At 38.7% G+C, this 26669-nt stretch overlaps 1 protein-coding gene across 1 annotated transcript in view; it reads left to right on the top strand.

Annotated features, from left to right (window-relative positions):
• The window catches only part of pkaap (A-kinase anchoring protein pkaap), a 392730-nt gene that overhangs the window by 17480 nt on the left and 348581 nt on the right, over positions 1-26669 (top strand). Inside the window, exon 2 of the mRNA XM_090388075.1 lies at positions 10889-11026. Coding sequence (XP_090244201.1) covers positions 10889-11026 — 138 coding nt within the window. The remainder of the gene's footprint in view (positions 1-10888; positions 11027-26669) is intronic.

Genomic DNA, 26669 nt, shown 5'->3' with positions numbered 1-26669 from the left:
TAATAAAAGATTCCTCTCATGGCTCTATATGCATCCACAACAGTATACTGATGATCCCTGCATCTCTCTTCTGTAAACTGCACAATGTCATTTACCTTACCATTTGCAGAACTTGCAACATTAAATATGTTGGACGAACCAGTAAAAAATTACATTTAAGGATTAATTTACATAGATCAATAACTATAGCCACAATAAACTTAAAAAATAATATCACCAAACATGAGATTGAATTCAAACATTTTCAATCACATACCCTTTCTAATATTTATATTTCAGTTTTGGCACAAATTCATAACCTCAATTTGAGATTAAAACAGGGTAAATCTTTATGCTTAAATGTAAATATCTTTATCCTTATAGTCTTGATAATAAATTCGGCTACCAATTTATTTATAGTCATATATCTAATACATGCATTTATTATAAATTTCAGATTTTTAAATATCTTAAGTTATATTTTACTTGCCATTTTTACTGTTATAAAGAAACCTAAAGACAATTGAAACAAATCTAATTTGTGACTTTTCTCTTCTACTGAATCAGTGATATACTGATATTTTCAACATACAATTTATTCATAATACTTTTTGGTCTTAAATGTTCTCAAAGACTTTTTTATCCAACCTTTTCATTTTAAATACTGTATGTTCATCTTTATCATTTAATCAATAACATTTGTAAGTTTAGGCTTTTACCTTACAGTAGTACTCCCCAAAAAGACTTTCCTATTTTTATCTTAAAATTTCAGTCAAAACTTAAGGATTTTATTAATATTAGCGATTGCATTAATTCACACAGTTCTCTATTTACCTTCTAATTAAAATACATATGTTAAAATCAGATACAAATATGCTAAACCTTTTGGCTTATTAGCCTGTAATTATGAATCTGTGGCCGTAAACTTTTAACCCTGACTCCTCTAATACAAAAAGCTGTATTTGTAGACGGCAATCCCCCCCCCCAACTATGGACACATTATTTATCGGAATCTTGATACTGTACACCATCCAGAACTCAGAGAGAGAGATTCTTTCTTATGGCTTCAAATTTAGATTAAATCCTAAATTTGACTTTCTTATTTAAGAAACAATTCTGTGGAGATCTCTTAATGTTTTGTTTTACTTTGGCATATCAACATAATACACCAGTTGAGGCTTTTCAAATTTGGAATAATAATTTTTTTTTTCACAACTTTTATATCATTTTCCCAAAGTGTACTCTAAATTTGCATATAATCTTTTTAGACGCTACAATTTTTCTATGATCAAAACACAATTACAAGAAATACATGAACATTTTGTTATTACACAGGTAGACAAAGCCTCCGACAACTATGCCTAAGGCTTTCTATATTGATACATTAAACAGAGTGCTACTAGTGATACAAACTGGTGCCTTCCTCTCCTAACATTACTACTAAAAAATTATCTTTAAATAAGAATTAAAACTAAATATTAATCATTTTAAATTTCTCTTTGTTTATTTCATTCCAAAGTTTCATAAAACACCTGTCAAATTCAGATTTATTACTTGTAAAAATAATTATGTTCACCTTCTTGGAATTACATTAGAACAGTTACTTAATAAAACAAAACTATCTTAGGTATTTTACGTTAACAACAGAATTATTCTTAATTTTCCTGTCGTGGAAACTTAAAATGTAATAAATTACAAGATATTCAAACTTTTGATTTCCATAGTCTCTTTACTAGTATAGATCTGGCTAATTTAAAAACAGACCTTTTAGAAATTTTCCATAAATATAATCATGTTATTAATTGCAACATCACTTTTTGGAACAACTTGATCAATCTTTGTGTCTTTAACAGCTATGTTTTTGTGGGTTTTCATGTCTATCAACAGATCGAGGATACTCCCATGGGTAGCCCTGCTTCTTGTATTCTTGCAAATTTATATCTTTACTGGTTTCGCTTCCTCAAAATATCGAGTTGACGACTTTTGTTTAATGGTTATCCATACTTAATTAAGGATTTTGGCTGTTTGTTTCCTTGTGAACTTACTCTAGACAAAACTAATTCCTGCTAATTATTTGGACCTCAACATTTTTTGAAATATGAACTGAATATTTCATATTTCAGTTGATCTTTTCTTTAAAAGACTCTTTCCTTTCAACTTTGAGGTTATTAATTTTTCCCATTGGTTTTCAATATTTCTAATGGGATCTGCCTAATGTCATTACTTCCTAATGTGTTAGAATTGCTACCATACGGTATTGCTATTTTCAACCTTAAAAATTTTTTTTTTAAACTCATTGCCAATTTTTTAAAATTTTCATCACTAAAATTATACAAGTGGCACTAGGTGCCACTTGTATAATTTTGTTTGTATCTCATTGGTGCACGTTATTTAGTTTTGGTTTTGTTTAGTTCTCTGTACAGGCCCCTCAATGTGGGCACCTGAACGTGGTGAGGGGACTTCCCAGTGATGCTGTTGATTTTCCAGATTAGCATCACTGGGATCTAATGCCCATACCTTGGTTCCAGGGTTACTTCGTTGGAATCCGGCGTGTGCAGCGACCCGTGGAATTTGGAAAAAGGGATCCTAGTGGTTGAGGGGCCCAGCCTTAATACACCACTTTGGCCCCTGCTTCGACAAGATGGGTGGTCCTGGACCGGCCCGACTGGGATCAATCGGCGGGTGGTTCTTACTGCTAGGGTCAACTGCATTCCAATAAGTCTCCCTCCCTCTGGTCCTGGGATGGGATCAAGGCTTATTGTAAATGTGGGTATGGTGCTCCTAAGCGAACTTGACATCCCATTCGTGTACGCAGTACCTGCTTGTTCATGAGTGGGCATCCCCTTGTAGGGCTCTGTGGTGGATGAGGTACTTAGGGCATTTGAAATTTTTATCTTACTCCTATGAGTAATTTAAATCCTTCTTCTGGGGGGCCCCAACAAGGTCCCTACCTAATCGATCATCAGATGATAATGACACCAATTCTGTTAAAAGAGCCAGAACTGAGGAGAAAACACTATCTGTGACACCTCTTTTCTTCATTCTCCATTCCGCCGGAAAGCAGTCAATTGGGAAAATGTCACCTTTCTTTATTCAGAAAGGATTAGAAGGGATGGCAGGTTCACCTAAATCGGTAAAATGGCTGCATTCTGGAGATATTTTAGTCGAAGCATCAAATACAAAGCATGCTGAAAAAATTTTGAAAGCCACATCTATAGGGGGAATACCCATCATCGTAACCCCTCAGAAAACTCTGAACTCGTCACGAGGTGTTATATCAGAGTGGGATCTTCTTCACGTTTCTGAAGAGATCTGCTCTGAATTAAAAGAACAAGGAGTGACAGCTGTGAAGCGAATATCCATGCAAAAGGATGGGAATCTCGTCCCTACCCAAATTCTCATCCAACCATTTAACATCCCATGGCCTCCAAGTTTCATCAAGGCTGGGTATTTAAACTGCCCAGTTAGGATTTACGTTCCAAACCCACTGAAGTGTTTTAAATGTCAAAAGTACGGCCACTCACAAACAGCTTGTCGTGGTAACCCTGCCTGTGCTCGATGTGGTGCTAGGGATCACGAGAGCAAGGAATGTCTAGCTCCTAAGCCCAATTGTACTAACTGCCAAGGAGAGCACCCTGCATACTCTTGAGCATGTCAGCGGTGGAAGGACGAAAAGGAGATTCAAAAATTAAAAACGGAGCTGAACATCTCCAACCCAGAGGCTAGAAAATGCATCCAACCAATAAATAGCGGGAAGCCTTCATACGCCCAGAAAGCTTCTGGTAAAATTACCATTGGGACCCAAACTGATATGATTGTTCCCTCAAGGGACTCTTTTACTCCCATTGTCCACTACTTATTGAGTTCACTAAATCCCACACAAAAATCACAGTCAGCTGCCACTTCAATATCGGTACCTCCCAGTGCTCCAGCATTAACAACAGCAAGCATTAAATTAACATCACTGAAAAGTAAACTGCCCACTTCAGGGCGGGAAATAATGGATGTCGAGACTAAGGAGGTACATGATGAGTCAGTCTTGGAACTCTTTGCGGAGGAAGAAATGGACACAGGACAGCATCTATACTTCCCCAGGAAAGATAAACCCAAACTGACAAAATTAAGCCCTCAGCACTTCGGAAGCCGCCTGATGGACCCACCAAGTCCAAATAATGGCTAAATTCCTACAGTGGAATTGTTGTGGATTACGGAAAAATACTAATGACATCAAGGCACTCCTGCAAAAGCACAAACCAGCTTGCTTTTGCATACAGGAAACTTATTTAAAGGCAAATGATGTCCCCGCCATGCATAAACAGCAACCCCAGAGCAACGTATCAATACGTTACTCTGGGGTTGCTGTTTCCCATATTTAGCACTTTACATTTGTCAATGTTAAACTTCATTTGCCACCTTTCAGTCCATCTGCTCAACCTTTCCAGATCCTGTTGTAGCAGCATAGCTTCAGTAGCGTCCTTAACAGCCCTGCCAACCTTTGTATCGTCTGCAAACTTGGACATTAAGCTTGATATACCGTCATCAATATTATTTATAAATACAGAAAACAACAATGGACCCAACACTGAACCCTGAGGGACTCCACTAATAACATTAGTCCACGATGGGCAGTGTCCATTAATTGCCACTCTGTCTTCTGCCACTCAACCATCCCTTTACCCATAGCAACAATTTGCCGCCAATGCCACACTGCTCCAATTTGTGCAGCAGTCTTCCATGTGCAACAGTATCAAAAGCCTTTCTAAGATCCAAATATATAATATCAAAGTTATTCCCTGCATCCCATTCATTTGTGACTACATCATAGTATCCAATCAAATTGGTCAGGCAAGACCTTCCCTTAACAAAACCATGCTGTGTCTGAGCTATAACTGAATTCTTGTCAAGATGATCCTGCGGTGCTTCTTTAACCAGTGCTTCCATTAATTTTCCTGGAACAGAAGTTAAACTCACAGGTATATAATTACTTGTGTCAGGCTTTGATCCTCCTTTGTGAATCGGGGTTACATTTGCACATCTCCAGTCTGTGGGTACCTCCCCTGAGTCCAAGGAAGCTCTCATCATTATGGCTAACGGATTGCTTACTTCCTTTGCTGCCTCCTTTAATATAACTGGATAGATCCCATCCACACTGGGTGCCTTTCTTGTATTTATCTTCAACAATTTCTCCTCCACTTTACTCTCAATTATTACAAGATCATCTAGCTCACTGCCAGTGTTTACTTCAGCTATGGCATTCCCCTTCCTGAATAACTCCTCATGTGTAAATGTAGATGCAAAATGTTAATTTAGTTTGTTAGCTACCTGAGCAGGATCATGAACAGTTGAACCACCGATATCAAGTGGACCAATCTGATTCATCCCCTTCCTTCCTTCTAGAGTTTACATAAATAAAGAACTCTTTGCTGTTCTTCTTTGCATCCCTTGCCAAAGATTTCTCGTAATCTGCCTTCGCCTGCCTAATCTCCTTTGTAACTTGGTTACAGATCAACTTATATCTATCATAGGCTTCTGTGTCACATGTTAATTTATATGTATCCCATGCATTTTTCTTCTCAGCCATATGTCTTATTAGTTCATCTGACATCCATTTAGGCCTGAACCTTGAACAATATTTCTTAGTTGGTATGTAAAGCCTAGTAGCTTCCAAGATAAGTTCTTTGAATGCTTCCCATTTTGAATTTGCTGTTGGTAACATCATCAGTTGGTCCCACTGTATAGAATTTAAATACTGTCTCAGACCATCGTAGTCACCTTTATGAAAGCAATAACCCTTCCCTTTACCCCTGATGGTAGTTACCTCCTTGAGTAAATCCCACTTCAGCACACTGTGATCACTGCCACCTAGTGGTTCCTGTATCTGCAGATTCTTATGCATGAAGAATCACTACTGATAATCAAATCAAGAGTATTGCTCCCTCTAGTTGCCTCCCGAACATGCTGATTTAGAAAACAATCATCCAATAAATCCACAAAAGCCTTGCTAGTGTGTAAGTGACGAACATACAAATTCCAGTGAATATCTGGGAAATTAAAACCCCCCATTATAAGACTCTCTGATTTACTGGCCCACTCTATTTCCCTGTACAGTTTCTTATTATGCTCATCAGAGTCATTAGGCCTATAGCACACTCCTACTCTCAATTTTATTAAAAACTTTCTTTCGAATTGCCAATATCAAGTCTGTTAAGATCCACCCTGTCGCGAGTGTTCTCTCAGGAAGAGGGAGTCCCACAAGGATCCGTTATAAGTGTCACGCTTTTCGCAATCAAAATAAACTCCATCACAGAACAACTTCCACCCACGGTAAACAATGCCCTCTATGTTGACGATTTTGCTATATTTTATCATTCATGCAATATGAGGGTCATTGAAAGGCAACTGCAGAAAACCATTGATCGTCTTACAGCTTGGTCTTTGGCTAATGGGTTCAGATTTTCATCACAGAAGACTGTTTGTGTACACTTCTGTCGCAAACATAATCTTCATCCTGATCCAGAATTAAGGCTTGGGCAAAACAACATCCCAGTTGTAGCAGAATTCAAATTCCTCGGACTTATTTTCAACAAGAAGCTGACTTTTTTAAAACATATTCGTCAGCTTAGGACAAGATGTGTTAAAGGGCTTAACATCCTTCGTGCTCTTTCGTCAACTTCGTGGGGTGCAGATCGTATTACCCTTCTTCGTCTTTACCGAGCACTTGTCCGTTCCAAACTCAATTATGGTTCTACTATAGATAGTTAACTATATAATATCGGTGTGAATACACCATAGTTAACCCATAGATTTGAGCTACGATTGTAGCGTAGAAGGCATCATTTTAATTGTATCTCATAATGTGGTTGCCTTCACAACAAGATAGCTACTATTGAATTACTTCAAATAAATAATGCTTCTCTAGTAGAGAAGACTACTGTTATTTATTTTCAGCGGTACCACCACCCAGACGATAGTTTCAAAGCTGTGCGGCTTCATCATCAACCTCTACAACACTCGTTGGACTGCCAACAAACCTTTTGCTATTTGGATTCAAGGGCTGTTGAATGAAATGGACATGACGGTAGACAACGTTGTCCAGTCACCCAGGCAAACTTCGCAACTGAGATAGCTTGTTGTATTACCTGGGTACCTGCCTGCCCACTGATGATGAAGCCGCACAGCTTCGAAACGATTGTCTGGGTGGTGGTACCGCTGAAAATAAATAACAGTAGTCTTCTCCACTAGAGAAGCGTTATTTATTTGAAGTAATTCAATAGTAGCTATCTTGTTGTGAAGGCAACCACATTATGAGATACAATTAAAACGATGCCTTCTACGCTACAGTCGTAGCTCAAATCTATGGGTTAACTATGGTGTATTCACACCGATATTATATAGTTAATTATCAAAACCCATAAGGATTATGCCTAGTGCATTTAATTTTTCAAATACACTAGAGATAGTTTACTTTGGTGGTTAGATCCAATCCACCATCAGGCCATTCGGACAGCCACTGGAGCATTTCGCACATCTCCTGTCCAAAGCCTTTACATTGAAGCTAATGAACCATCTCTAGATCTTCGACGTAAGCAGTTGTCCTTACTGCCTTCAAATTGAAATCCCTGCCCGATCATCCCACGTGGCCATCCGTTTTTGAGCCACGCTGGGAAAACCTCTACAACACCCGTTGGACTGCCAACAAACCTTTTGCTATTCGGATTCAAGGGCTGTTGAATGAAATGGACATGACGGTAGACAACGTTGTCCAGTCGCCCAGGCAATTCCTTCCACCCTGGCATGCCTATTTTCCAACTTGTGACTTCTCCCTTAAGATCTGGGAGAAGGCTATCACACCGCCATCTGTCTACCAGCATCACATAGACAGCAGTATTCTGACTTTCTGCCAGTATATACAGATGGCTGTATATACTGGTAGAAAGTAGTATGTATATAGTGCTGTTGTGTTCCCTCGCAAAACGTTATCCAATAAGATCCCACAAGAAACTAGCATTTATACTGCAGAGTTGCGTGCAATAGAAACAGCCCTAGATTACATTAAAAATTGCGACTACCAAAGGTATATGTTTTATTGAGCGTGTTACAGGCTCTAGTATCGGTGAGGTATAACCCTCATCCGATCCTGTTCAGGATCCGGCAGATTCTTTTTTCTTTCGTGGAATTAGAATTTGATATTTGCTTTTGCTTGATCCCAAGCCACATTGGGATCCGGGGAAATGAATTAGCTGATACCGCTGCCAAATCAGCCATTTCCCTGGATAATCATTGCCTGTCAGTCCCCTATACAGACTACAGGCAAATAATACGCTCTAAATTATATTCCCAATGGCAAGATTCTTGGCACGGACAGGCCACAAATAAACTACATCACATAAAGCCTGTAATTGCGCAATGGCAGTCCAGACTTTGCATGGTTCGAAGAGTGGAAGTTGTTCTTGCTCGGCTCCGCATATGTCATAGTCATCTAACACATTCCTATTTGTTGAGGGCGGATGATCCACCTATGTGCGAGATGTGTAACGTTATTTTAACCGCCAGTCATATTTTTATAGAATGTCCTGTTTTTATAGAAGCACGACGCTTGTGTTTTACCACTTTTAATAATTTGACTGAACCATTTACACTCAGTCAGATAATAGGTGACAGAAACTATATGTCCAACGTTTTTAACTTTTTACCATCTATTAATTTGTATACAAAGATCTAAGTTTTATACTTTATATGCTTTTACTTTATACCCTTTTTTACATAATAGTTAATTGTTGCCTAGTTACCAAAATGTTTAGTTGTCTTTTAAATTTGACTTGGCGCATTATAGCCTTAGCTGCCAATGCGCCATTAAAAATCAAATCAAATCAAAATCTGTGTACAGTTGTGTTGCCAGCTCTTCCTCATGAGTTATTTTTTCCATTCTTTTTCATGTTTTTTATCCTTAGATATTTCTACACTGTTTTTTAAAATTTATTTCCAGGTGCCACTATTGTTTAGTTTTATATCTCTATTTTACTTTTTCTGCAAGCTATTTGCTTGCAACAAGTCTCTTGCTCTCTTTTAACGCTACTTACAATGTTTTTAAATCTCTTTACCTTTACTTGGATTAGACTAATAAGTTATGTTTCTAGAAATTTTTGTTGTTGATTCCAGTTTGTAATTTCTTGTCTGAATAGTGTCAACTGTAAAGTTCAAGCTGCCAGGGAAAAGATTTTTTTTTACAAAATTTTATTTTTATTTATGTTTATGCTTTTTAATCTTTGGCTTGTGGTTTACATCAGAAATGAAGACGTGTTGTTGTTGTTTTGCTTAAAATCCTGGCTGTTGACACCTGATGAGAGGCCAGTTTTGTAAGTTGTGTGGCAGCATCCTTATTTTGTCAATTTTGCAATTATCTCTTATTATACATTTTTTTGTTATTTTCTATCCCCACTTCTGTCACTCTATCTCCCTCTTTTTTTTTCTCACTTTTATATATATATATATATATCTGTGTGTGTGTGTGTGTGTATAAAATATAAGAGATTATACTAAAGAGTAAAAACAGATAAAACAGCGGAAAGTTAAATAAACTGGATATGGCAAATGCACTGAAGTGCGTAAAGCAGCAGCAATTGGATGCAAATGTAAATATATGCATATTGTAATAAATATAACAGATAAAAATAAAGAAGATGGCAGTTCGAAACACACACAAAAAGCCAAAGGACAAAAAAAGAAAATAGCCAAAATATGAGCAAAATGTAGTAACCTTTAAAATAAAAATTACGTCAGAATGTCAGAAGAAGGTAATGGCAGTCTACATCAGATAAAGGCGGGAAAATTTAGCTATATACTTTAGATCGGGGAAGAAAAGCAAATATGCAATTAATAAAAATAATAAAATCTGATGTCGGCAAAAGTCACTTTTGCCGACATCAGATTTTGTTTGGCTGCATAGGACATCACATCAGCACAAAGGAATATGTCATCTGAAACATTCCTTTTGTTGCTGAAGGATGATGTGATGTGTGAACCTGGCAAAATTTAATCAAATGGACAAATTTTAATTTATTACTTTGTCTTGGCACATAATAGCCTTTGTTGCTAATGTGCAAAAAAGTCTAAATCAAAACCATTAGAATAGATCTGCATCTTTCCCAAAATGAGACTTCGAGACCTCTTTGCAGTAATTACTTCCTTATCTCACACGGGAAACGAACGATCATCCACAGTGTACACACCGCAACTCTCTTCTCACAAACAAGCACATTCTTGTTGATTGTACTCTACTCATGCTTGAAAAGCCTCATTCAGTTTTCTCTGAAATCTTGAAGAACCTCTGTTGCTTTGTCATATCATATCATAGGCAATGACGCAAATCTCCTGGAATTTTTCTGCTTCCTAAAATGGATACAACTATATGGTCGTTTCTAATCATTCTTACAGTCACCACATGTGACCTCCATATCGTTGATAGGTGCCATGTGGCCATAGTAGCCCTTGCGCCAGAAATACCAAATCCTTATCTCTGCCGGAAAAATTCCTGCATTAACTTTGACAAAACTGTTATTTCTCCTAGAAACCTATCTGCACTGCGTCATAGAACTTCATGATTCCAGGTTTTTTTTTTTTTTTTTGTTCTCTGCTACCCTTATGCAATTTCTTGCATTTTTCACTCATACTTCAGTTGCCAGTTTTCTGCCCATCTGCTTAATTTTTCTAGATCTTGTTCCAGGTAATACCTTATTACTGTTAACAGAATTCTCTTAAAAAATTTAATACCGTCTTTCAACAACGAATACAGATTGAGAGTGAACCTTCATTATATAAACACATGCAAATTAATACATGGTGAATTAATTTTTATTTTAATGAAAAATTAAAGCTAATTTAATAGTTTTGATTTTAAAATTATTTATAGAGAAGTCATCAATATCCAGCTTTATATCCATTCCTGGACGGGGAAGTATCAGGCCCTCATCTGCAAATGGAAGTAATGCCTGGGAAACAGCATCAGTTTCAAGTCTTGAGGATCGCTCACCTGCTCCTCTTGCATTTGGTAAGCAAACTGAAAATTTATGGCAAGAAAATTATGATTTATCAGTTCTTTGTATATAGTTATTGTTGATTTACACTCATTGTATAATAATAGTTCTCACTTCAGCAGATTACTGAGAATTTAAGTCTTTATTTGCAAAATTATTTCATTTCTGCTCTTCTGAATAAATAAGCAAGCTCTTCAAAAAAGAAAGGAAAGGTACCTTTCTTCTCCTTGTATATAGAACTAACCTATATAACCACTAACCTCTTATCGCTTGGTCACTGGTCACTGGTGGCACTGCTCCTGCCTCCACGTGGCGGGGCCGGTAACCTGGGGGAAAAGTTATCCTCCGGGGCTAAAAGGAGCAACCATGGATTTTGGCGATTATCCAGCACTTGAGCCTAGACGTTCAACTCGTGACCTGATTGAAACTGAAGATGACATATCGCAATCAAAAAGACAATGTAGAAATGAGAATCAGCAGGAAATCCAAACATTCCTTATATTCCATTCTCTCTCATCCAAGCCTATGAGTGCCCTTTCATCATTTCTAATTCAGAAATGTTTAGAAAGTGTGGCTGGTTCACCAAAAATGGTGAAAAGACTCCAAAGAAATTTTGGAGGAATCCCTATCATGCTACACTAAATAGTTCCAAAGGAGTAATAGCTGAGTGGGACCTGATGAATGTCGCTGAAAATGAGATAGTCGAAGAACAAGTCATCCAGCAAAACGAATAATGATTAAAAAAGGTGGTGAACTTGTTCCAATTAGAAACATTATTCTAACATTCGATACACCTACCTTACAATCATGTGTGAAAGCCGGATACCTAAATTGCCGAGTATATCTGTACATTCCCAACCCAATCAGATGTTTCAAGTGTCAAAAATTTGGTCACTCGCAAACAGTATGTCGAGGGGACACTACATGCCTGAACTGCTCCTCCAAAGATCATGCACAAACTGACTGCACTGCAGAAAAGCCACAATGCCCAAATTGCAAAGGCCAGCATATTCAAAAAATTGCGAGCTCTGAAGAGTAGGCAAAAAGATCCAGAAGTACAAAGTCTGACAAAAGGTCACCTATCAGGAAGCTAGGAATCAAGTTTATGCTCAATATGCCAAAAATCATGTATGCTGCAGCAACCAAAAAATACCAGTCAACAGCAGTAACAGTACCACCATCTATCTCAATTGCTGATTGGGCTCATTCAGTGCTATCATCCCCACAGAAGTCACCTACAGAAAACAATGTAAACACCCCAACAGTCATCCTCTGGTACAGAAAATCTGGACTCGGTCACCAGTCGAGGATATCATGTTGGAAGATTGATCATGCCGACTGGAATACCTTTTGTCTTCTGGCAATGTTCAATATCACTATAGTCAGCCAGGAGCCAATTAATGAGTCAGTAAAACATATCACAGAAAGTATAATCCAGGCAGCAGCAGTTGCAGTTTCAAGGACATCGCCCTGCTTTCCACGTTTTCCAAAACCATGGTGGAATGGAGAATGCGCAGCAGCTAGGAAGGCTCAAAACAAAGCATGGGGAATATTTCGTCGTTACTCCACCACAGATAATTTAATAGCCTTCAAACATGCATGTGCCAAAGCACGGTACATTAAACGTCAGAGCCAAAAGGAATCTTGGATCAAATTTTCATCTTCCCTTACACGGGCTGCCAATCCCAAAGCCATCTGGGACAAAGTTCGAAAAATGAAGGGCAAATATACTTCACACCCTTCATCGATCCTGGAACGTAATGGATGTACAATTGCAGATCTCACTGCAATTAAACCATCTAGCAAAACCAAGAAGGCAACAAACTCCTTCAGATTAAACCGAAACTCCAGTCTTGGCCATCTAGTTTCCGCTGGAACTGAAAGGAAGAAGTCACACTTGAAAGATTACGAATAGGACATACCCACCTTACTCACCTTTATCTTCTTTCTTCCTCAGACCTGCCTTCTTGTCCAAACTGCCATGCTCAAATCACAGTCCAACACATTGTTGACTGACCTCTCTATAATGGAGTATGGCAAACCACCACCTTATCAAACTATGCAGTGCAAATCACACCTACTTTGCAACAAATATTAGATGACAGATCTGATATTGATGCAGTTTTCACTTTCCTAAAAAGGATAAAATGCTATGACAGAATATAATGGTTAATTGCTAATTGCTTGATATAATAGAATATAATGGTTAATTGCTAATTGCATAATAGTTAATTGCTTGACATGGTAGCCTAGCTACCAAAATGTGTAGTACCCTTTTAAATTTGACTTGGCGCATTATGGCCTTAGCTGCCAATGTGCCTGGCGCCAGGTGCCAAGCGATTTATTAGTGACTAAGCGATTTATAGTGTGTTCTGAAAAATATACAAGTTTCTTTAATTTTCATTGTTAAATTCCCTTTATTTTTGGTGAAACAGCTCTTTGGAAGACACAGAAAGGAAACTCGCCTTTATTATTTTTTCTCTTATTCTCACTTTTACTAATCTGCTTGGTCACTAAGAGGCACTGCTCCTGCCTCCACGTGGCAGGGCTGGTAACCTGGGAGAGGAAAGTAACACTCCCAGGGGGCCCCGAGTGCCAAGCAATAGTGACAAGCGATTTTCTTCCAGTGATTATAGAGTGATCTCCAAAGTGATATAGTTTCTTTATTTTCCAGTGCGGCTGTTATTTTATTTACTTGTAGTGGTTCTGTGCTTTAAAAGTCAAAAGTAAGAACCCAGAAAGGCAATCCACCTTTCTTTTCTTATTCTTTATATATATCACTAACCAAATCCACTAACTTAAACAACCGCTTGGTCACTGGTGGCACCGCTCCTGCCTCCACGTGGCGGGGCTGGTAACCTGGGGGGGGGACCAACCCTTGGGGTGAAAAGGAGCAAAGATGGAAATAAGTGAATTTCCACGTTTAGAGCCAAAGTGCTCTCAACATGAACACGACAATGACATCGACAATGACTTCTCTCTTTCAAAGAGACAAAAAAAGAACTCTAGGAAACAGGAATCTCCAGCTTTCCTCATAATACACTCTTTGTCATCCCAACCTGTGAGCAAGCTCTCACCTTTCATCATCCAGAGATGCCTAGAAAACGCTGCAGGTTCACCAAAAATGGTTAAACGTCTCCAATCAGGAGATCTACTAGTAGAGACATCGTACTCAAGACATTCTGAATTACTACTGCAACTTACTTCTTTAAGCGGAATACCAATTCAGGTTACCCCACACAACACATTAAATTCTTCCAAAGGAGTGATCTCCGAATGGGATCTATTATATGTTTCTGAGGAAGAAATTGTCCAGGAGCTAAAAGATCAAAATGCGTCTCATGCAAAAACGTATCATGATCAGAAAAGACGGCAACTTAACTCCCACGCGAAACATAATCTTGACTTAGTATTAGTAACGGCCGCATGGTGCAAGAAAGCCTATGGCTTATGCTGCACCAGCCAAAAAAAAAAAAAAAAAAAAAAAAAAATTAAAAAAAATAAATCCGAACAAAACAATGATAAAAACAAAAAAATAAAAATAAATAACTAAATAATAATAATTAATAAAATAAAAAATAAATAAAAAGGAAATTAAACCTATCATCCTATGTGCTTCCCTTACTCGAAAGTACTATCCAGATGACCTTTGAATTTCCCCAAACTGTCGGCCTCTACCACCCATGAAGGCAACTTATTCCAGTAATTTATAACTCGCTGGCTAAAATAGAACTTCCTGCAATCCAATCTAAACATTTCCCCCCGTAACTTGAATTTATGTCCCCTAGTTCTAGCATCATTTATAATCTTGAAAATTTTGTCCTCATTCATTTTACTGATGCCTCTCAGAGCCTTTAACACCTCAATCAAATCTCCTCTAAGGTGTCTAGTTTCCAAACTCTGCAACCCACATATTCGAAGTCTTTCTTCATAAGGACGCCCTTTTGCCGATCTCACCAGGCGAGTTACCCTTCTTTGCACCCTTTCAAGAAGCTCGATGTCTTTCTTCAGGTGCGGTCTCCATACTTGAACACAGTATTCCAAGTGTGGTCTAACATAAGCCTTATATAATGGGATTATCACGTCCCTATCTCTACTTGCAAAAGTTCGATAGATCATTGATAGGACACCATGGGCCTTCCTTGCAACCTGTTTACAATGCTCAGAGAATTTCATGTCTGACCGTATCGTAACACCCAAGTCCCTTTCCTCCAGTACTGGGTTTAGTTGAACTCCACCAAGTGAATAAGTTATTTTGGGATTACTGTTGTTGGATTAAAGCACAGCTGCCATTTTTCTGACCATTCTTGAAGTCTATCTAGGTCTCTCTGAAGAAGCTCAGCTTGACAGTGATCATTAACTACTCTACCAATTTTAACATCATCTGCAAATTTAGACATCACGCCCTCTATCCCTTCATCAATGTCGTTTATGAAAATTAAAAACAACAGTGGTCCTAATACTGATCCTTGGGGAACCCCACTTCTTACATCAACCCAATCTGAGGAATAGCCATTTATCACAACCCTCTGCCTCCTGCCCTGAAGCCATCCTTCTATCCATCTAAGGATTTTCCCAGTGATTCCAACCTGTTCCAGCTTATAAAGCAACCGCTCATGTGGGACTGAGTCAAAAGCTTTGCTGAAATCTAAATAAACAATGTCGAAATTATTCCCTAAATCCAGCTCGTGAGTGACCCTTTCGAAATAGCGAACCAGATTTGTTAAACATGATTTTCCCTTTACGAAACCATGCTGAGTATCCTTGAGAATTTCAATTCGATCCAAATGATCCTGAATTCCACCCTTGATCATTGCCTCCATGATTTTCCCTACTACTGAAGTCAGACTGACAGGTCGATAATTTCCAACTTCACTTTTAGAGCCACCCTTATGTATGGGAGATACATTTGCACTTTTCCAATCCAAGGGAATCTCCCCAGAGTCTAATGATGCTCGCATAATTAGCCTCAATGGTTCAATGCACTCGCTTGCCGCCTCTCTTAAGATTATAGGGTATATTCCATCAACTCCAGGAGCCTTACTGGTCTGTAGGCTCGAAAGTTTTTTCATTAAATAATCTTGCGAAATTTCAATGTCATTAATTACATATTTTTTAACTTCGCTCCCACAATTTCCCTTTGCCACAAAAGGCTTTTCATTTGTAAATATCGATGCAAAATAACTGTTGAGTTCATCTGCAACGGCAGCTGGTGTATTTATTACTATCCCCTTTCCCTTACATAAAGGTCCGATCTGGTTTGTCCTGCTCTTCTTGGCATTTATATATGTGAAGAATTCTTTATCCCCCCTCTTTGCTCTGTTTGCTAGTGATTTCTCATAAACTGCCTTTGCCTGTCGAACCTTTTCTGTGGCTCTGTTACACATCACCTTGTAGCTGTTATAGGCTTCAGTACTTTTTGTTGTTCTGTAACCTTTCCATGCCACCTTTTTCTGCTCAAGTAATGCGGCAACTTCACTAGTCATCCAACTTGGAACCCTCCTCGTGGAGTATTTTTTTAATGGTATATACGCATTCAAGGCATCTGTGATTAATGTTTTAAAAGCGTACCACAGTTCAATTGTATTCATTCTCTGCGCGATATCTACCCAGTTAATAGAGGCCATGTAGTACCTTAAGGCATCGTAATTTCCTTTTCTGAAATTAAAACCCATTCCTTTGCCTTTTACTTCTGCTACCTCTCTCGTCATCATCCACCGTAGAACTCCATGATCACTTCCTGCTACTGGTTCCTCTACTGTCAGCCTTGTTATGTCATCTGATTCATGTGTGATGATGAATAGTGATGATGAACTTCTATTTTTTTGGAAAAATACGTATTTCCTGAAAATTAGAATCTACAGAAGTTCAAGTCTAATGTCAACAAATATCTTTTTATCTTCTCAACCTCAACCCATGCACGGCACTAAGTCTATAGATTCTAATACCTCTCGTGTTTGGGGTTTTCATTAAAAAAAAAAAAACTTATCTACATGACCAGACAATTATCCGTCAAGCGACCCTGGCGGGAATTAGTCAGAGTAAATGGAGTGTCTGGCTTGCCTCCCAGTAGTGGTAGCAGGCAACGTAGAGTCCCACTAGGAACCCTGAGGCCAAATAACCAGAAACACAACTCTAACATAAGGCACACACACACTCAATTCTGGCTTTTACAGAGCACTTTATTCTTAACAAGAGTACTTATGGCGCAGATCTGGGAAACAATCGGTGGCGCCTTACCCCAAACACTATGCCACTATGACCAGTCAGCGAAGAACACATGACAGCTGCTCAAATCACAGTCCAACACATTGTTGACTGACCTCTCTATAATGGAGTATGGCAAACCACCACCTTATCAAACTATGCAGTGCAAATCACACCTACTTTGCAACAAATATTAGATGACAGATCTGATATTGATGCAGTTTTCACTTTCCTAAAAAGGATAAAATGCTATGACAGAATATAATGGTTAATTGCTAATTGCTTGATATAATAGAATATAATGGTTAATTGCTAATTGCATAATAGTTAATTGCTTGACATGGTAGCCTAGCTACCAAAATGTGTAGTACCCTTTTAAATTTGACTTGGCGCATTATGGCCTTAGCTGCCAATGTGCCTGGCGCCAGGTGCCAAGCGATTTATTAGTGACTAAGCGATTTATAGTGTGTTCTGAAAAATATACAAGTTTCTTTAATTTTCATTGTTAAATTCCCTTTATTTTTGGTGAAACAGCTCTTTGGAAGACACAGAAAGGAAACTCGCCTTTATTATTTTTTCTCTTATTCTCACTTTTACTAATCTGCTTGGTCACTAAGAGGCACTGCTCCTGCCTCCACGTGGCAGGGCTGGTAACCTGGGAGAGGAAAGTAACACTCCCAGGGGGCCCCGAGTGCCAAGCAATAGTGACAAGCGATTTTCTTCCAGTGATTATAGAGTGATCTCCAAAGTGATATAGTTTCTTTATTTTCCAGTGCGGCTGTTATTTTATTTACTTGTAGTGGTTCTGTGCTTTAAAAGTCAAAAGTAAGAACCCAGAAAGGCAATCCACCTTTCTTTTCTTATTCTTTATATATATCACTAACCAAATCCACTAACTTAAACAACCGCTTGGTCACTGGTGGCACCGCTCCTGCCTCCACGTGGCGGGGCTGGTAACCTGGGGGGGGGACCAACCCTTGGGGTGAAAAGGAGCAAAGATGGAAATAAGTGAATTTCCACGTTTAGAGCCAAAGTGCTCTCAACATGAACACGACAATGACATCGACAATGACTTCTCTCTTTCAAAGAGACAAAAAAAGAACTCTAGGAAACAGGAATCTCCAGCTTTCCTCATAATACACTCTTTGTCATCCCAACCTGTGAGCAAGCTCTCACCTTTCATCATCCAGAGATGCCTAGAAAACGCTGCAGGTTCACCAAAAATGGTTAAACGTCTCCAATCAGGAGATCTACTAGTAGAGACATCGTACTCAAGACATTCTGAATTACTACTGCAACTTACTTCTTTAAGCGGAATACCAATTCAGGTTACCCCACACAACACATTAAATTCTTCCAAAGGAGTGATCTCCGAATGGGATCTATTATATGTTTCTGAGGAAGAAATTGTCCAGGAGCTAAAAGATCAAAATGCGTCTCATGCAAAAACGTATCATGATCAGAAAAGACGGCAACTTAACTCCCACGCGAAACATAATCTTGACTTTCAGTACTCCAAATCTACCGGGTTCTGCCAAAGAAGGTTACTTGAATTGCCGCATTAGGCCATATATCCCAAATCCGCTCAGATGCTTTAAATGTCAAAAGTTCGGCCATTCTCAGACAGCATGCCGTGGAGATGCTATATGTCCAAACTGCATGCAAGAATCACACGCAAGCAGAATGCAAAGCTCCAACACCACAGTGTCCTAATTGTAGTGGCAAACATCCAGCCTACTCCAAAGACTGAACTATGGAAGATAGGAAAAAAAATACAAAAATATAAAATTGAAAATAAAGTCTCTTACCAAGAAGCGAAAAAACAGATCAACTTAAGTATGCCAAAACGCACTTATGCTTCTACCACTCTCAGACACGAATCAGTGGCATGTCAGACTGAAGTATCCATCTCACCAAAGATATCAATATCAGACTGGGCACGATCAGTACTCTTGATCCAGCATCCATCTAAACCAAATTCAATAGACCAAAGCAATAACACGCCACTCACAATTCCAACCCAGAGACCTCCGCATCGTCAGGCAGCAGAAAATTTGCAAAGATCGTATTTTACTGAGACGAAAGTATCATGTCTAACAAGCAGATACAGATGATTCTATCGGTCAAGAAGAACTGCTTGAAATACATGCAGAAGATGATATGGATGATAGCAATGAATCGGGACGTCCCACTTTTCCCCGAAAAGAAAAACCAAAACCGGACTGTCATAAACAATCAACTTATAAAAAGCAGTCGGATACATTTTCCACGAACAAAACCAAATAATGGAACACATCATTCAATGGAATTGTAGAGGTTTTCACGGCAATATTGATGATATCAATGAACTAATTCACTGCTTCAATCCTGTAGCTATGTGCCTACAGGAAACCAACTTGACACCCCAAGTTTCCACTACAGTCAAAAATTACACTATCTACAGACAAGATAGATCTGACACTAATAGTGCTCATGGAGGAGTAGCTATCCTGTTGGACTCAAGTTCCTTCCAGATGCATTCCATTGCAAACCTCTTTAGAAGCTGTTGCCACTCGCATAGTAATTGGAATCACCGTTACATTGGTCTCAATTTATCTTCCACCTAATCGTCCATATTCTATTCAGGAAATCGAAGATCTTGTGTTGCAACTACCAGTTCCTTTCTGTCTACTAGGTGACTTTAATGCTCATCACCCATTATGGGGTTCTTCCAGCTTAGACAGGCGTGGAAAGCTTGTCGAAACGTTAATAGATAGACAGGCTTTAACATTGCTGAATACTGGCTCTCCTACCTATGTTCATTTTCCTACCGGATCAACCTCCGTAATAGACCTTTCCATTTGCTCTCCAGTGCTCTATCCAAGTATCCAGTGGATAACTCTTAACGACCCTCACAACAGCGATCATTTCCCAATAATATGCAAGGTTCACACTTCCTGTTCATTACCAACAGACAATCCAGTAAAATGGAAATTTCCAAAGGCTGACTGGATAAAATATAGCTCGCTTGTCTCATTCAACAACCATATCATACAGTGCTCTTCTATCAACCATGTTACTGAACATATAACAAACCAAATTCTAACAACTGCAACCGCTGCAATTCCACAATACCAAGTCAGGAAAAGGCAAAAATTAAATTACTGGTGGAATGAAGAGTGCAACAATGCAAAAAAAGAGAAAAACAAAGCTTGGAATCGATTCCACAAACATCCAACCACTTCCAATCTTTATTAATTATAAGCGACTTAGAGCAAGAGCCCGTTATATCAGACGGAAAGCAAAAAAAGAACCTTGGATTAAATTCGCTTCCAGAGTTAATAAAAATACAGACATCAGACTGATCTGGAATAAGATAAAATTGTTGAATGGCAAAATTCCTCCAACATCTACTTCACTAATTAACTGGAATGGACAGGAACTCTCTACTCCTGCAGAAATCGCAAACGCACTAGGATCTGTATTTTCTCAGGTGTCCTCCTCAACTTCTTATGACCAATCATTTCAAAAAATTTAAGGTGTAACTGAAAAATCCAAACTGAATTTCACTGACAAATGTGCACTAACATATAATCAACCATTTACCATGGTTGAACTTCAGCATGCTCTTACCAACACAAGGAACAGCACCGCTGGCCCTGATGGGATATTTTATATAATGCTCAAAAATTTAAATCCAAAGTCAGTCATCACTGCTGTTCTTTCTCAATCGAATATTCACTAAACATACATACCCAAGCTCCTGGCATCATTCCTACCTTCTGGCTATCCCAAAACCTGGTAAAGACTATTCTGTTCCTCAAAACTACAGACCAATTTCACTTACCAGCTGTCTGAGCAAAACCCTCGAAAAAATGATTCACCGCTGTCTGACTTGGTATCTTGAGTCCCAAAACCTAATCAATAACAATCAATTTGGTTTCCGTAAAAACCGATCATCATTGGACGTTATGATTAAAGCCGAAGCAAACATCAGAAATGCATTCATCAAAAAGGAGCATCTCATTATGGTCTGTCTGGATATTGAGAAAGCCTTCGACACTACATGGCGTTTCGGCATTTTAAAGGATCTACATTGTCTTGGCCTGAGAGGAAATTTGCCATATTTCATCCAAAATTTCTTAGAACAAAGATCCTTTCAAGTTCGTTACCGAGGAACTCTCTCTAAAAGCTTTGTTCAGGAAGGAGTCCCTCAAGGGTCTGTTCTCAGCACCACTCTCTTCGCAATTAGAATTAATCAGTTAACTGAACTTATTCCAAAAACAGTGGACTCATATCTTTATGCCGATGATCTCACCATCTCCTGCCACTGTCAAAACATGAACTACATTGAGAGACAATTGCAGATATCAATAAATCAGATCCAGATTTGGACGACACAAAACGGTTACAGACTATCCAGCCAGAAATCTACTGCCATTCATTTCTGTACCATACGTAAAACACATCCTGATCCTGAACTCCAATTAGATAACCATCTTATTCCAATAGCAAATAGTATTCGTCTACTTGACTTAATTTTTGACAGTAAGTTAAACTATCAAAAACACATTGAATATCTCCGGACAGCTTGCCAAAAAAAAATGAGCATACTCAGAGCCTTATCAGCAACAACCTGGGGAGCAGATCCTTACACCTTGCTTCACTTATATAGATCCATAATTAGATCTCGTCTGGACTATGGCACACCTGTCTTTGATTCTGCTAGGGAAAGTGCCTTATCTTGTCTCAACCCTATCAACATTCAGCTCTAAGAATAGCTCTAGGTGCGTTCAGAACATCTCCAATGCAAAGTCTATGTAGAAGCCTACGAAGCTCCTCTAAACATCAGAAGAAAGATGTTATTACTGAACTACGCAACCAAAATCCAAAGTCAGTCGACCCATCCTAATTGGTCAATATTTAATGATCCGCCACTCAAGATCTTTTATAGAAACAAACCACAAGCAAATAGGCCTGCAGGTATTAGGTTAATGGAACTAGCACAAAACTAGAATATACAACTCAATAAAGTCCACCAAGAACCTACAGATCACGTTCCTCCATGGTCTGTCATCATGTCATGTTGTGACTATTATTTCCAGCAATGGGGGAAACACTCTTTAACGGGTATTAACATCCAGCAGCTCCACACTGCGCATTTACAAAGTTATCCAGACTTTGCGAAAATATATACTGACGGTTCAGTCTGAAAATGGATCAGGTGCAGCAGTGGTATTCCATGACACTATCACTTCTGTGTCACTTCCGACAGAATGCAGCAGTTACACCACTGAATTATATGCCATAAAGCTTGCTCTGGAAAACATTTCTCATCTCTCAATCGAAAAGAGTATAATCTACACAGACTCGCAAAGTGCCCTATTAGCAATGCAAAAGATTTCCCCATCTACTCATCTGCTACTACAGCTAATCAGATCAGAATTGATTCATCTCCGAGATCATCGGCAAAATGTTGTCTTCTGCTGGATCCCAGGCCATACTAGAATACCAGGAAACGAAATTGCAGATGATGCTGCCAAGCATCCATCCAGCAAATCCCCAATGAATTTTCTGGTCCCGTTCAGTGATTACCAAGTAGATATACAAAATATATGTAAGGAACGATGGAAACTACAGTGGCAAACACACATTCATAACAAACTCCTTGAAATTAAACCTATACCGCAATTATGGACCTCCAATTTTCGCACAAACAGACAAGAAGAGGTTGTCCTGGCCACAGCCTGAATAGGCCACACCCATTTGACCCATTTATTCCTGTTATCAGGTAATGACCCTCCACAGTGTTCACATTGCCACAAGCCACTGACAATAAAACACATACTCCTGGAATGCATCTTGTATAACAACTCTCGTCTAATTTCATTCATTTCTCTCTCAAACTTACAGGAATTGTCACATAGCCATATCATAGGCGAAAATTCAAATCTTACAGAATTTTTTTCTTTCTGAAACGAATAGGTTTATATAACCGTTTCTAACTGCTTCCATCGAAGCTAATAAAATTAGTACTAACTACTATGATAGGTGCAATATGGCCTAAGTAGCCTTTGCACCAGAAAAATCCAAGCACAAAAACAACTACCAAAAAAAAAAAAAAAAGTAAATAAATTTGATGAATTTGAGGTGTTGGTCAAGACATCAAAGGCAGATATTGTTGGGATATCAGAGACGTGGTGTCACACTGATATTAGGAATGCAGAATTGGAATTTGGGGAGTACAATGTGTACAGAAAGGATAGACAAGATGGAAAGGGAGGAAGTGTTATGCTGTTAATTAAGAAAAACATAAAATCAAAAGGAGTGCATCCAGTTGATATAGATGAACAGTGCACTGTTGAGTCTGTTTGGTGTGACATAAACACTGGGAAAGCAAAAATGACAGCAGGAGTGTGTTATAGGCCTAATGACTCGAATGAGTACAATGAACAATTGTACAGAGAAATAGAGTGGGCTAGTAAATCAAAATGTCTTATAATGGGGGATTTTAACTTCCCAGATATTGACTGGAACATGTGGGTTGGTCACTCACACACACTAATAAGACTTTTGTGGATTTATTGGATAATTGTTTGTGCAGCAGCATTTTTGAGAGGCAACCAGAGAGAGTAATACTCTTGATCTGGTTATCAGCAGTGATCATTCGTGTATTAAAAATTTGCAGATAAAGGAACTACTAGGTGGCAGTGATCACAGTGTACTGATGTGGGATTTACTTAAAGATATAATTACCATCAGGGGTAAAGGAAAGGGTTTTTGCTTCCATAAAGTTGAGTACAGTGGTCTCAGACAGTTTTTAAATTCTCTACAGTGGGATCAATTGACGATGTTACCAACAGTAAATTCTAAGTGGGAAGCATTCAAGGAATTAATCGTGGAAGCTACTAAAAGTTTCATACCTATTAAGAAATATTGTTCAAGGTTTTAGGCCTAAATGGTTATCAAATGAACTAATGAGACTCGTGACAGAGAAGAAAAATGCATGGGATGCATATAAATTATCAAGCGACTCAGAAGCCTATGGCAGATATAAGCTAATCTGTAATTAGGTCACAAAGGAGGTTAGGCAGGCGAAGGCAGATTACCAGAAATCTTTGGTAAAAGATGCTAAGAAAAACAGCAAAGATTTCTTTACTTATATAAACTCTAAAAGGAAGTGTATGAATCTGATTGGTCCACTTCATATCGATGGTTCGACTGTTGATGCTCCTGCTCAGATAGCAAACAAACTTAATGAGTATTTCGCATCTACATTCACACATGAGGAGTTATTAAGGTTTGAAAATGGCAGAAGGTTATCAAATTGTAGCAGGATGCTTAATGATTTTGTAATAACTGAGAACAAAGTGGAGGAGAAATTGTTGAAGTTAAACATAAGAAAGGCACCTGGGGTGGATGGGATCTATCCACCCCAGTTATATTAAAGGAGGCGGCAAAACAACTAAGCAAACCCTTAGCCATAATTATGAGAGTATCCTTGGACTCAGGGGAGGCCCCACGGACTGGAGATGTGCAAATGTATCCCCAATTCACAAAGGGGGGTCGAACGGTGACACGAGTAATTACAGACCAGTTAGTTTAACTTCTGTTCCAGGTAAAATAATGGAGTCACTGGTTAAAGATGCATTGCTGGATCATCTAGACAAGACTTCAGCAATAATTTAGACACAGCATGGGTTTGTTAAGGGAAAGTCTTGGCTGACAAATTTGATAGGATATTATGATGTGGTTACAAAGGAACTGGATGCAAAAAATAATTTTGATATCATATATTTGGATTTCAGGAAAGCTTTTGATACTGTTGCGCATGGAAGACTATTGTACAAATTGGAGCAGAATGGTATTAAGGGTAGGTTGTTACAATGGATAAAAGGATGGTTGAGTGGGAGAAGACAGAGAGTGGTAATTAATGGGTGCTGCTCTTCGTGAACTAATGTTATTAGTGGAGTCCCACAGGGTTCGGTCTTGGGTCCTCTGTTGTTTTGTATATTTATCAATGATATTGATGAAGGTATATCAGGCTTAGTGTCGAAGTTTGCAGATGATACAAAGGTTGGCATGGTTGTTAATGACAGTAATGGCAGTGTGTTACTGCAACAGGATCTAGATAATTTGGGCAGATGGGCTAAGAAGTGACAACTGAAGTTTAACCTTGACAAATGCAAAGTACTGCATATGGGTAGAAGTCACCCCAGAGAAACGTACCAACTGTGTGGTACTACACTTAAGGTGGTAGAAAATGAAAAAGGCCTGTGAGTAATTGTGCAGTCAAATATGAAGTTTTCTGAGCAATGCAGACAGGCTGCCAGGGCAGGTCATGGGGTTTTGTCAATGATATATAGGAATTTTTTCTAGCAGGGAAAAGGAGGTGATTGTCCCTCTGTATAAGGCAATGGTCAGGCCAAGCCTTGAGTACTGCGTACAGGTCTGGAGGCCTCATTTTAGGAATGATGTAGATTTGCTTGAGCATGTACGGAGAAGGGCAACAAGATTGGTGAGGGGAATGAAGGGATCCTCTTACCAAGAGAGGCTTAAGTTCTGCAAATTGCAGTGGCTGGAGACTAAGCACCTGTGCGGTGATCTGATTGAGGTGTATAAGGCTTTGAATGGATTGAGCACGCTAATTCTGATGGGATCCTTCCACTTGTTCAGATTACGAACCTAAGGGGGCATAAATTGAAATTAAGAAAAGACAGATCTAGAATAGATGTGCGGAAATTTGCTTTTAGCCAGCGGGTGGTTAATTGCTAGAACAAACTTCCATCTGTTGTTGTGGAAGTTGATAGGTTAAATAAATTTAAGGAGGAACTGGACAGGCATTTGGAGCGAATGGTGTGATTTTTTTTTTTTTTTGGCTGATGCTGCATAAGCTCATACACTTGCTTTCTTGCATCACATGCCGCTACTACTAATTAAGAAGCCAAGGAGTTACAGGAGTGAGGAGAATTAATATCCAAAGGGATGGAAATATAATTCCAACAAGAACCCTTATCATAACATTTAATACTCCAAAACCTCCAACAACAATCAAAGCAGGATATCTGAACTGCCAAGTACGACAATACATACCAAATCCACTGCGTTGTTACAAATGTCAGAAATTTGGACGTTAACAAATGGCATGCAGAAACTCAGCAACCTGTGCAAAATGTGATTCTAAAGAACACGAGACTACAGTTTGCTCTGCCAACATCTTGAAATGTACAAACTGTAAAGGGGAATACCCAGCCTACTCAAAAACGTGTGAAAAATGGAAACAAGAGAAACTAATTCAGAAATATAAAACAGAACACAACACAACGTACCAAGAAGCAAAGAGAATAATACAGCCACGACCTACAAACAAGCCAAAATATGCACAAGCAGTAATCCAATATAAATCAGTAGAAGTTCAAACAGAAATTTCCACGATGCCAAAAGAATCATCTACTGGATTGAAGGCACAGA

Source organism: Mastigoproctus giganteus, chromosome 13 (assembly GCF_048544385.1).
Source record: "Mastigoproctus giganteus isolate SK-2022 chromosome 13, ASM4854438v1, whole genome shotgun sequence".
NCBI lineage: Eukaryota > Metazoa > Arthropoda > Arachnida > Uropygi > Thelyphonidae > Mastigoproctus > Mastigoproctus giganteus.
The sequence above is the reverse complement of the archived record's forward strand: the minus strand, read 5'-3'. Positions and strand labels throughout refer to the sequence as shown.